A 13445-nucleotide genomic window follows, 5' to 3' on the forward strand; every position below is an offset into this window, starting at 1 on the left:
GGTGTTGTTGGTCATCAGTTTGGTCTTCTCTGCACTGATCTGCATGCCATAGGCTCTAGAGGTTTTATCAAGGTGGTCCACTAGCTCCTCTTCTTTTCCTGCTAGGCCATCAATATCGTTGGCGAAACGTAAGTTGGTGACTGCTCTGCCTCCGATGTTGACTGTTCCTTTGTGGTCTTCAAGTGCATCAGTCATGATTCTTTCCAGGAAGTTGTTGAAGAGAGTTGGTGAGAGCAAACAGCCTTGCTTCACTCTGACTGTGGTTCTGAACCAGTCCCTTATGTTACTGTTGAAGTAGACTGCGCTGGTGGCTTTGTCATAGAAGTTCAATTGTTACACTGCTGTGCATAAGGAGGTGTCATGATGGACTGGGTTGGCATTGTGATCTGTCTGGGCATGGTGTTGTGTCCTTGGGAAAGACGCTGTACTCCTATTTTCCTGACTGCACCCAGGTGTGACTGGGTACCACACTGTGGTGATGGAAGGTTATGATGACAGGAAGGGATGGGTACCACACTGTGGTGATGGAAGGTTATGATGACAGGAGGGGGATGGATACCACACTGTGGTGATGGAAGGTTATGATGACAGGAAGGGATGGGTACCACTCTGTGGTGATGGAAGGTTATGATGACAGGAAGGGATGGGTACCACACTGTGGTGATGGAAGGTTATGATGACAGGAAGGGGATGGGTACCACTCTGTGGTGATGGAAGGTTATGATGACAGGAAGGGATGGGTACCACTCTGTGGTGATGGAAGGTTATGATGACAGGAAGGAATGGATACCACACTGTGGTGATGGAAGGTTATGATGACAGGAAGGGATGGATACCACACTGTGGTGATGGAAGGTTATGATGACAGGAAGGGATGGGTACCACTCTGTGGCTGATGGAAGGTTTATGATGACAGGAAGGGATGGGTACCACACTTGTGGTGATGGAAGGTTATGATGACAGAAGGGATGGATACCACACTGTGGCTGATGGAAGGTTATGATGACAGGAGGGGATGGATACCACACTGTGTGATGGAAGGTTATGACTGAAAGGCAGGGAGGGTACCACTACTGAGGTGATGAAGTGGTTGTATGGATGACAGGAGGGATGCGGATACCACACTGTGGTGATGGAAGGTTATGATGACAGGGAGGGGGGGATGGATACCACACTTGTGGTGCTGGAAGGTTATGATGACAGGAGGGGGATGGATTACCACTCTGTGGTGAATGAAGGTTTGATGACAGGAGAGGGGAGTCATGGGCTCACACACTGAGGTATGGAAGGTTATGTGACAGGAAGGAATGGGTACCACTCTTGGTGATGGAAGGTATGATGACAGGAAGGGATGGGTACCACACTGTGGTGATGGAAGGTTATGATGACAGGAAGGGATGGGTACCACACTGTGGTGATGGAAGGTTATGATGACAGGAAGGGGATGGATACCACACTGTGGTGATGGAAGGTTATGATGACAGGAAGGGATGGATACCACACTGTGGTGATGGAAGGTTATGATGACAGGAGGGGATGGATACCACACTGTGGTGATGGAAGGTTATGATGACAGGAAGGGGATGGATACCACACTGTGGTGATGGAAGGTTATGATGACAGGAAGGGATGGGTACCACACTGTGGTGATGGAAGGTTATGATGACAGGAGGGATGGATACCACACTGTGGTGATGGAAGGTTATGACAGGAAGGGATGGATACCACACTGTGGTGATGGAAGGTTATGATGACAGGAAGGGATGGATACCACACTGTGCTGATGGAAGGTTATGATGACAGGAAGGGATGGGTACCACACTGTGGTGATGGAAGGTTATGATGACAGGAAGGGATGGATACCACACTGTGCTGATGGAAGGTTATGACAGGAAGGGATGGATACCAAACTGTGGTGATGGAAGGTTATGACAGGAAGGGATGGATACCAAACTGTGGTGATGGAAGGTTATGATGACAGGAGGGGGCTGGATACCACACTGTGGTGATGGAAGGTTATGATGACAGGAGGGGGATGGATACCACACTGTGGTGATGGAAGGTTATGATGACAGGAAGGAATGGATACCACACTGTGGTGATGGAAGGTTATGATGACAGGAGGGGATGGATACCACACTGTGGTGATGGAAGGTTATGATGACAGGAAGGAATGGATACCACACTGTGGTGATGGAAGGTTATGATGACAGGAAGGGATGGATACCACACTGTGGTGATGGAAGGTTATGATGACAGGAAGGGATGGATACCACACTGTGGTGATGGAAGGTTATGATGACAGGAGGGGATGGATACCACACTGTGGTGATGGAAGGTTATGATTACAGGAGGGGGATGGATACCACACTGTGGTGATGGAAGGTTATGATGACAGGAAGGAATGGATACCACACTGTGGTGATGGAAGGTTATGATGACAGGAAGGAATGGATACCACACTGTGGTGATGGAAGGTTATGATGACAGGAAGGAATGGATACCACACTGTGGTGATGGAAGGTTATGATGACAGGAGGGATGGATACCACACTGTGGTGATGGAAGGTTATGATGACAGGAAGGATGGATACCACACTGTGGTGATGGAAGGTTATGATGACAGGAAGGGAATGGATACCACACTGTGGTGATGGAAGGTTATGATGACAGGAAGGAATGGATACCACACTGTGGTGATGGAAGGTTATGATGACAGGAGGGGATGGATACCACACTGTGGTGATGGAAGGTTATGATGACAGGAGGGGGATGGATACCACACTGTGGTGATGGAAGGTTATGACAGGAAGGAATGGATACCACACTGTGGTGATGGAAGGTTATGATGACAGGAGGGGATGGATACCACACTGTGGTGATGGAAGGTTATGATTACAGGAGGGGGATGGATACCACACTGTGGTGATGGAAGGTTATGATGACAGGAAGGAATGGATACCACACTGTGGTGATGGAAGGTTATGATGACAGGAGGGGATGGATACCACACTGTGGTGATGGAAGGTTATGATGACAGGAGGGGGATGGATACCACACTGTGGTGATGGAAGGTTATGACAGGAAGGAATGGATACCACACTGTGGTGATGGAAGGTTATGACAGGAAGGGATGGATACCACACTGTGGTGATGGAAGGTTATGATGACAGGAAGGGATGGATACCACACTGTGGTGATGGAAGGTTATGATGACAGGAGGGGGATGGATACCACACTGTGGTGATGGAAGGTTATGATGACAGGAAGGGATGGATACCACACTGTGGTGATGGAAGGTTATGACAGGAAGGAATGGATACCACACTGTGGTGATGGAAGGTTATGACAGGAAGGGATGGATACCACACTGTGGTGATGGAAGGTTATGACAGGAAGGAATGGATACCACACTGTGGTGATGGAAGGTTATGACAGGAAGGAATGGATACCACACTGTGGTGATGGAAGGTTATGACAGGAAGGGATGGGTACCACACTGTGGTGATGGAAGGTTATGATGACAGGAAGGAATGGATACCACACTGTGGTGATGGAAGGTTATGATGACAGGAAGGAATGGATACCACACTGTGGTGATGGAAGGTTATGACAGGAAGGGATGGGTACCACACTGTGGTGATGGAAGGTTATGACAGGAAGGGATGGGTACCACACTGTGGTGATGGAAGGTTATGATGACAGGAAGGGATGGATACCACACTGTGGTGATGGAAGGTTATGATGACAGGAGGGGGCTGGATACCACACTGTGGTGATGGAAGGTTATGATGACAGGAGGGGGCTGGATACCACACTGTGGTGATGGAAGGTTATGATGACAGGAGGGGATGGATACCACACTGTGGTGATGGAAGGTTATGATGACAGGAGGGGGATGGATACCACACTGTGGTGATGGAAGGTTATGATGACAGGAAGGGATGGATACCACACTGTGGTGATGGAAGGTTATGACAGGAAGGGATGGATACCACACTGTGGTGATGGAAGGTTATGATGACAGGAAGGGATGGATACCACACTGTGGTGATGGAAGGTTATGACAGGAAGGAATGGATACCACACTGTGGTGATGGAAGGTTATGATGACAGGAGGGGGATGGATACCACACTGTGGTGATGGAAGGTTATGATGACAGGAAGGGATGGATACCACACTGTGGTGATGGAAGGTTATGACAGGAAGGGATGGATACCACACTGTGGTGATGGAAGGTTATGATGACAGGAGGGGATGGGTCCTGCCTTCCTGTGCCAAGCCCTAGACATAGTGTGTACAAATTCACTGCCCAAATGGCTGTATCCATGCTTTGGATATTCAGCTATCAATAGTAATATATTTTGATGATTATGATGTGTGTATGATTTGTTGTTACAAAGGAAACTCAAATTGTCCTTTTAGAGTGAGAATAATTTGCTATGGAAAATATAACCATGAAAAAAAAAAGAACTACATTTGGTATCATTAAACACACACAAAAAAAAAGTGGAAAAGAAATATTTCAACCTGCAAAATTCACAGGGATAGCCTGATTGGTAGTTCTCAGAAACTTAAAAAAAAATCTTATCTGACGTTAAAATATAAAAATGAAAAAAATGTCTGAAAATATCACCCCCTACCCCCTCTTTTTATTTTTTTATTTTATTATTTAAAAGAAAAAACTATTTGTGAATGCCCGGGGCTTTTGTTTTCTTCAAGATTGGGTATAAATGCTCATGATAATAATGATAGTAATAGAATTTTGTCTGATTTATTATATATTTTTGTTTTATAACACACACACACACACACACACACACACACACACACACACACACACACACACACTTTTTTTTCTTTCTTTCTTTGAAAATGAAGTAGATATTGTCAAATATCTCTCTGTGAGATCTGATAATCCTGCATGAGCATAATTTGACACACCCTCCGCACCCTCCACTTTCCCCATCACCAACACGCCTTAAACACCCCTCACCCTCCATTCCCTGAATTTTTACCATGTCCCCTGACTTCTCCACCCTGTTTGCTTGTGTGTGTGTGTGTGTGTGTGTGTGTATGCATGTGTGTGTGTGTGTGTGTGTGTGTGTGTGTGTGTGTGTGTGTGAGTGTAGGTGTGTGTGTGTGTGTGTGGGTGTGGGTAGGTGGGTAGGTGTGTGGGGGTAGGTGTGTGTGATGGGTGGTTTGTGGGTATGTTGTGTGTGTGGATGTTACTTTTGAAAGCCAGTGAATCATCTTTTGATCGCTAGACAGTACACTGTGTGTTCCAGTCTCAATAACACACATACACACACACACACACACACACACACACACATGCTTACACAAACATCACACACACACATGCATACACAAACATCACACACACACACACACACACACACACACACACACACACACAAACACACACACACATGCATACACAAACATCACACACACACACACACACACACACGTACGCACCACATATAAACATACACACAGAGGCACAAACATGACTCAAAATGTTTGAATGCACACACCTTTATACAAACACACAGACACATACATATTCCTCAGACAGTGAATTTCTCTTTCCTCAGACAGTAAAGTGATGTCTAGTGATGGCCTTGAGATAGTGCGTCCACCTAGGAAGCCACAGAATCTGTGTGCGCTAGTTCAAATCATGTTCGAATCATGGCTCAGCTGCCGATATTTTCTCCCCCTCCACTAGACCTTGAGTGGTGGTCTGGACACTAGTCATTTGGATGAGATGATAAACTGAAGTCCGGTGTGCAGCATGCACTTAGCATATGTAAAAGAACCTACGGCAATGAAAGGGTTGTTCCTGGCAAAATTCTGTAGAAAAATTCACTTCGATAGGAAAAACAAATAAAAAACTGCATGCAGGAAAAAATACAAAAAAAATGAGTGGCGCTATCAGTGTAGTGATGCACTCTCCCTGGGTAGAACAGCCCAAATTTCACACAGAGAAATGTGTTGTGACAAATAGAGAAATAAATACAATAAAGCTGACTGACTGTTGTTGACTGACAGGGAGGAGAGCAGTCAGGGCCAGGCCAGCAGGTGGCCCCCTGGGGCTGGCAGTCCAACACATGTAGCAGAAGGGGGCAGTGCGTTCGAGTCCTACAGGAAGGTGACCAGCAGTTCCAGTCTGCCTCCCAATGGTCGAGTCAGACCTGCCAGTGACGACCACCAGTGAGTGGGTTGTGCTCTGTGTGTTTGTGTCTGGGTGGGTAGGTGGGCCCATGGGTGGGCTGGGGGTGGGGAGGGGGGCTGGGAGGGGCCGGGAGGGTGGAAGGGAGATGGACCATGGTTTAGGTGAAGAAGGGCTATGTGTGTGTGTGTGTGTGGGGGGGGGGTGATGAAGGAGGGAAAGAGTGTGTGTGTGTTGGATTAAGGTGTATGTGTGTGTTGGGGGGGTAGGGTTTTGGATGTGTGTTAGGGGGGAGCGAAGGGGGGAAGGAGTATGTGTGTGTGTGTGTGGGGGGGGGGTGAGGGTGTGTGGAGGGGTATGTGTGTATTGGTGGGAGGGGAGTGGGAGTAGGTGTGTATGTTAGGAGGCATGTGTGTGAGTGTGTAGGAGGGGAATTTGAGGTGAGGATGTGGGGGAAGGACTGTGTGTGTGTGTGTTTATGTGTGTGTGTGTGTGTGTGTGTGTGCGTTAGGGGAGAAAGAGAAAATTAGAAAAAATTACTATATCTGATATATTGATATATTGAGAAATAAGTGTTTGAATCAACTTTGGTTTTCAAACATTTTCAATTGAGTACATCATACACTGCTTTAAAATAAATGTGCAAATTGCTGTGTGTGTGTGTGTGTGTGTGTGTGTGTGTGTGTGTGTGTGTGTGTGTCTTTCTTTCAATCACTTCCATTCTACTCTTCCTCCTACCTACCATTTTCATTTGTTCTTTTTCCTGTTGCACCGTCACCCCCCACACCACACCCACACCCCTGTTCCCAGCACAACACGAAGGCGTCACCTCACAGAAGGCTCTCCACTCTCCTTACCCCTCCTACCCCCTTCCTCCTCACGCCCTGCCTTCACAGAAATGGCGGCCATTCCCAGCCAGCCTTTGGCCCCACCCCCTCTCCCATTGGCTGCAGTCCTGACAGCATTTCCTGGCCCTAAAACAAATGACTCTCCAGAGGGCGCTCATGGCTCCAGCAACAGGGGACCTGTCCGTAGACACTTATCAGCAGTAGAAAGTCGTTCTCCTGCGTTGGAGACACGCGGGTTCAGCAGTGGTGAAGTGACCAGGAACAAACGATCGTCAGCCGACATGGAGAGAAGACGGGTTGCGGGCAGAAATGCTGGGAACAACAGCGATGTGGGTGGATGGACGAGGAGAGGGGAGGAGAAGCAGTGGCTGGGTGGTGGTGAACACAATGTGCCAGGTGCGGGGAAAGATGTGGGGAAGAGGAAAACTGGATCTGTGAGTTCTGTGAACGCATGGCCTGGACAGAGTTTGATGGTTGACACTAGCTCAGGTTCCTCAGGAAGCATGCAGCCACTGAGAAGTGACACTCACTCTGCTGGCATTACCCCCCTTTCCCCTCCTGCCCATGACGAACATGGAAAGTCGTCAGTTGGAAACGGATTACTTATGGAGCGTCCAGTACCACATTCTGTGTTCACAAAACCGACAACTGAGAAAGTGTCAGACAGCATGACAACCTCTCCAGAACTCCCCTTGCCCCCTCCCCATCCCTCTGACAACAAAGTTCATAATGTCAAGGTCAGTGGAGCAAATTTATCCGAGCTCCAGTTGCTCCCTCCTCCTCCTAACTGTGAAGTTCGTAAGGTCAAGGTCAGTGAAAAGGTGTCCGAGCTCCCTTTGCCCCCTCCCACTCCCTCTGACACAGAACTTCGAAAGGTCAAGGTTAGTGAAAAGACATTATCAGAACTCCCGTTGCCCCCCCCTCCCCCTCCTGATAATGCAGAACCCATCAAGAGGGTTGCGGGTGATGAGGCAACATCACCTGACCTTCCCCTGCCCCCTCCTCCCCCCTCCCTGCTTGTGACTCATGATGCCCACAAGTGCAGCCCAGCTCCCCCTAAGGCCCCCCCTCTCCTGAAGGTGACGCCTCCACCCCCACCTCCACCCCCACCCCTGGTCGTCACCCCCCTTCCCTTGGTGAATGGGGGAGAGGGAGAGGGGGTGGGGAGAGGAAAGCCCCCCTTGAGGAGACTGTCAGGGCCAAGCCACGCTGCTGGGGACGGTGACGAGATGACTGGAGAGGAATCGGGCGACGGAGAAACGTGGGAAAGTGTGTCCACTCCGGACACAGTGGTGGCTGCAGGGTGAGAGGGTGGGACAGGGAGTGGGGGGCTGGGGGGGGGGGGTTGTCCCCCCCGCCCTAACCAACCTGTCTGTGGGTGTGCCCAGTTGGCTTGGCGTATATCCTCACCATTACCCTCCGCCACCACCACTCACTGTAACCCCCACTGCCACACTGCCCTGGCATGCTCCTTGAACCCTAACCCACAACTGTTGTTGTCATGGAAACAGAGACTGGGAGGAGGGAGGTGGCATGGTGATGTTGGTTTGACGAACTGTTTCCATGACAATGTGAATCTTGATGCATGTGGCATCACAAAACCCCCTTCCCACAGTGTTACACAAATGTGCTTGACTCACAGGGTGTCATGGTACAGAGGCTGCAGAGTAGTCAGACACTTACAGTGATTCAGTATTCTTGCTTTCACACAGTTACATTATCCACTTTAACATCCAGTTATTTGAGTATTTAAGTAAGTTGTATGTAGGTATGTATGGCATACTGAGCATGGAAGAAAGTGTTACATTTCATGGAGGTCTTCATGGCTAACTACACCCTGTGGAATGTTATCCTGGAATGAAAAGAATGTATACAGAGACTGTATTACTGACATGACTAACAAAATCATTATGATGATTGTATCCCTGGAGAAATGTGTTGATAAAGGTTCTTTTTATATTTTACTGGTATCAGTCTTGTAATCTTAACTCGGTGGTATATCACTTGTTACGTTGTATTACTTAATTAACTAGAACTGTATTTGACATACTAGAAGGCAATATTGTTTTCCTCAACTTCAACGAATGTACCTTGAAATACAGTGCTCCTAATATACAGTGTACTGAATGTGTGGTTAAGATTTGTCAAAATGCTTTTGTGAATAAGGATCATATTGAGGTTGATGTTTGAACCTGAAAGTATGATGTCCATGGTGATGGAACGAAGAAAACCTTCCCATGAATCAGAATACAAACAGGTGGCTGACGCTGTGTGGGAGTGTAGACAGGACAGAATGAGGAGGGACACATGGACAGAGCGGACAAAGTAGATGATGCAACGTGTAATGAGAGTTCCTATGATGACGTCAGGGTTTCACACAGCAGTAGAAATGTCAGTGACTGACTCATCAATGCTCCACTGTTTGTTTATCATTCTGATGTGCATTTTGATAACATGCTGCGCCTTATATATTGGTAAAGCAGCAAATTCTTTGAAATTTGGAGGTTGTGCCATATAAGGTGAAACACCTTGTAGTCAGTAAAATACAGTATAGTGCAGTGAGCTATGTCTGCACATTGTTATGGCATTTTATTCTTTATTTTGATTTGCTGTTATTTTGTGTAAATGTACTTGTTCCCTTCCTGATGCTTACATTTCTGCTGATTTTATATACTTTTATTTAAAAACCCCCACAGTAATTAGTAAGTATAAAGGACATTTCTTGTTGATTTTTATTTCTATTTTTCAAGAGGAAAAAAGTTCATTGCTGGTATTTGTTATTATTTCTCTTTATCAATTTATTCTTTTCAATTGCAAATGGAGAAATAAAGAGGTGTGGCTTCTTTCTATGGTATTGACAGGGAAACACAGTGTTTGATAATACCTCCCTGTGGAACACTTCTGTGTTCATGGGCTGTAACTTCCATGTTCACCCATAGGAACCAGAGGGCTTTTATGTATAACTGTGTTTACCCTGCTGTGTAGGCAGCTATACTGTGTTTTCAGGATGTATATGCTGTGTATTTTGGTATTTCCATAATCCACCAAATGCTGATGCGGATTACAAGATCTTTAACTTGCACGTTTGATCTTCTGTAGGCATATATATATATACACTGGGGTGTTCAGGCACTAGCAGCCATCTGCACCTCTCTTGATCTGGGAGATTGAAATAATCTCCACCCTGGACCCACTAGGTGCCAAAACCGGGATTTAAACCTCAGATTGAAAGTCCAAGGATTTAACCACTCAGCTGTTGGGCCCGTTCAGTTTTTTTTCCTTCTCTATATATGTATATAAGGGTGTCTGACTTCAGTCAGGGAAGGTCAAGATGACGGAAGGAGAGGATCTGACCCCACCTTAACTTGCTGGGCTCTTCACCCAGTGAAAATGACTTCACTGCCCCTTCAGCTGTGAAAGGTTATGGGACCTTTAACCTCTAATACATTATGCATATTGTTCACAAATCCAGTGAAAAGGGGCCAGCTGCTGCTTGACTGAAGGGCAACACAACACAAACAGAAGTGACTTTTGTAATGGAAGCAAAGCCATCAGAGGGTGTGTGAGGCAGGATTCATCCAAACCATTGTGGCATATAACTGGTACAAGAGCATTATGTGTAAAATAGATGAATCCACATCTGTTTTTCCAGTCGCTTTTGTCTGCATGTGTGTGTGCTTGCATGTGTGTATGTGTATATGCATGTGCCTGCTCAAGTGTGTGTGTGTGTGTGTGTGTGTGTGTGTGTGTGTGTGTTATTGTATGCTTTGTGTTTGACTGACATGTTATTGTAAAGTGCGTTGAGAAGTTTAAAAGCACAATATAAATGTACTATTATTATTGTTATTATTATCAATCATCCTGTGGTGTATCATTGGTACAGACCATCTGGAAAAGAAGCAGAGGAAGGACAGACAGTAGTGGCTACAGCAAGAGGGGTCTTCACCAGCGCTGGCGGAGTACTAAAATCTGAAGAAACAGGTAAGGTGTGTGTGTGTGTGTGTGTGTAGGGGGGTGCCGGGAGGGGAGTGAGGGGGTGGGAGGGGCACAGCAACAACAACAAAAAAACACTGATGAGATTTTGACCAGAATGGCAAATGTTAGGATCACATCTGTATTGTTTTAGTTGAGTTGAGTTGTTTTGTTTTATTTTATTGAGTTGTATATCCCTTCGCTTTGTGCTGTGCGCTGTGCAGGTGTGAGCATCGTGATCCCCGAGGGAGCCCTGGAGGAAGGCAGCTCCCAGGAAATCTACTTCAAGGTGTGTAGCGGCAGCAGTATCCTGCCTCCACTGGATGAAGATAAAGGTGGGTCAGGTGTGTGTGTGTGTGTGTGTGTGTGTGTGTGTGTGTGTGTGTGTGTGTGTGTGTGTGTGTGTGTGTGTGTGAGTGTGTGTGTTTGTGTGTGTGTGTGTGTGTGTGTGTGTGTGTTGCTGAAAGTGCCCACGAGGCCTGACCAGCATGTTTGGTTTATGCAAAAACCAGGCATCTTCTCATTTTGTTTTGAACATCTGATGAGGTGTGGCATGTATGGATCATTCCACACACTTTGACACCCCTTGAAAGTGAATTGAAAGTGTGATCCAGTGTAGTCACTTTGCTCCTATACAGAGCTGCACAAATGAGCTCTGTGCAATCCTACATAAACTTCACAAAAAGTCAGTGATGATTTTGTATGAACATTTTCTAACTTTGGTTGTTGTTTTTTTCTCATTTGTGGACTGCATTTCTTCCATTGCCCTGGGATTTACCATGTATGGCCATTTATACCCTACCATTTAGGCAGCCATACTCTGTTTTGAGGGAATGTGCATATTGGGTGTGTTAATGTTCCCATACCCCTCTAAACACCAACATGGATTATGGTATCTTGAACATGTGTGTTTGATGTTTAGCATTCATGTGTAAACACATAAAGAGGGCTCAGGTTTGGCACCCTGTACGTATGTACATAGAAGATATGAAAAAAATATCTCCACCCTTGATATACCAGACCCAGCTGGGATTCAAACCCAACACCCTATGTGTCCAATTAGAGAAAATCTCCAACCTCAACCCTTCAGAAGCAGTCCAGCTTCAATTGGAATTCAGGATTGAAAATCTAGTGTAGTAACCACTTGACTCCGTCATTGTTTCCTGCACAATTTTTATATAAATTTACTTTTCTTATTTTTGGTCAGATACCAAACTGAAAGCACTTTACAAAAACAGAATCATTTGCACAACAGGCTGCCTATGTGGTTAGACCTGAATGACAGTTGCCTTTAGGCATTTGTTTCCTCTCATTCATTCAGGCTTCAATACTATGCATGCATTTAAATGTATATCAAAGTTGATTTTACTACAGAATTTTCCTGGACATAACTCTCTTGTTGCCATGGCTTCTTTTACCTGCAGTATGTACATGCTTGCCATGGGAACTGTGCTGTGTGACGTGACAGAGGAAGGCAGTGGTGATGTGCTGTGTGACATGACAGAGGAAGGCAGTGGTGATGTGTGACATGACAGAGGAAGGCAGTGGTGATGTGTTGTGTGATGTGACAGAGGAAGGCAGTGGTGATGTGTTGTGTGATGTGACCGATCAAGGCCTTGGGAGCTGTGCTTTGTGATGTGACAGAGGAAGGTAGTGGTGATGTGTTGTGTGATGTGACAGAGGAAGGCAGTGGTGATGTGTTGTGTGATGTGACAGAGGAAGGCAGTGGTGATGTGTTGTGTGATGTGACAGAGGAAGGCAGTGGTGATGTGTTGTGTGACGTGACAGAGGAAGGCAGTGGTGATGTGCTGTGTGACATGACAGAGGAAGGCAGTGGTGATGTGTTGTGTGATGTGACAGAGGAAGGTAGTGGTGATGTGTTGTGTGATGTGACAGAGGAAGGTAGTGGTGATGTGTTGTGTGATGTGACAGAGGAAGGCAGTGGTGATGTGTTGTGTGACATGACAGAGGAAGGCAGTGGTGATGTGTTGTGTGATGTGACAGAGGAAGGCAGTGGTGATGTGCTGTGTGACATGACAGAGGAAGGCAGTGGTGATGTGTTGTGTGATGTGACAGAGGAAGGCAGTGGTGATGTGTTGTGTGATGTGACAGAGGAAGGTAGTGGTGATGTGTTGTGTGATGTGACAGAGGAAGGTAGTGGTGATGTGTTGTGTGATGTGACAGAGGAAGGCAGTGGTGATGTGTTGTGTGATGTGACAGAGGAAGGCAGTGGTGATGTGTTGTGTGACATGACAGAGGAAGGCAGTGGTGATGTGTTGTGTGATGTGACAGAGGAAGGCAGTGGTGATGTGCTGTGTGACATGACAGAGGAAGGCAGTGGTGATGTGTTGTGTGATGTGACAGAGGAACTTCCCAAGGCAGTGGTGATGTGTTGTGTGACATGACAGAGGAAGGCAGTGGTGATGTGCTGTGTGACATGACAGAGGAA

General features: G+C 46.5%; 1 protein-coding gene across 4 annotated transcripts in view; it reads left to right on the forward strand.

Annotated features, from left to right (window-relative positions):
* The window catches only part of LOC143278143 (tight junction protein 1-like), a 71864-nt gene that overhangs the window by 56794 nt on the left and 1625 nt on the right, over positions 1-13445 (forward strand). For 3 of the 4 annotated variants that reach the window (XM_076583172.1, XM_076583175.1, XM_076583173.1), the window contains 4 exons: positions 6056-6217; positions 6987-8327; positions 10908-11005; positions 11221-11331. In XM_076583172.1, coding sequence (XP_076439287.1) covers positions 6056-6217; positions 6987-8327; positions 10908-11005; positions 11221-11331 — 1712 coding nt within the window. The remainder of the gene's footprint in view (positions 1-6055; positions 6218-6986; positions 8328-10907; positions 11006-11220; positions 11332-13445) is intronic. The other variant, XM_076583176.1, reaches the window with a different exon arrangement.

Source organism: Babylonia areolata, chromosome 35 (genome assembly GCF_041734735.1).
Source record: "Babylonia areolata isolate BAREFJ2019XMU chromosome 35, ASM4173473v1, whole genome shotgun sequence".
NCBI classification, from domain to species: Eukaryota; Metazoa; Mollusca; class Gastropoda; order Neogastropoda; family Buccinidae; genus Babylonia; species Babylonia areolata.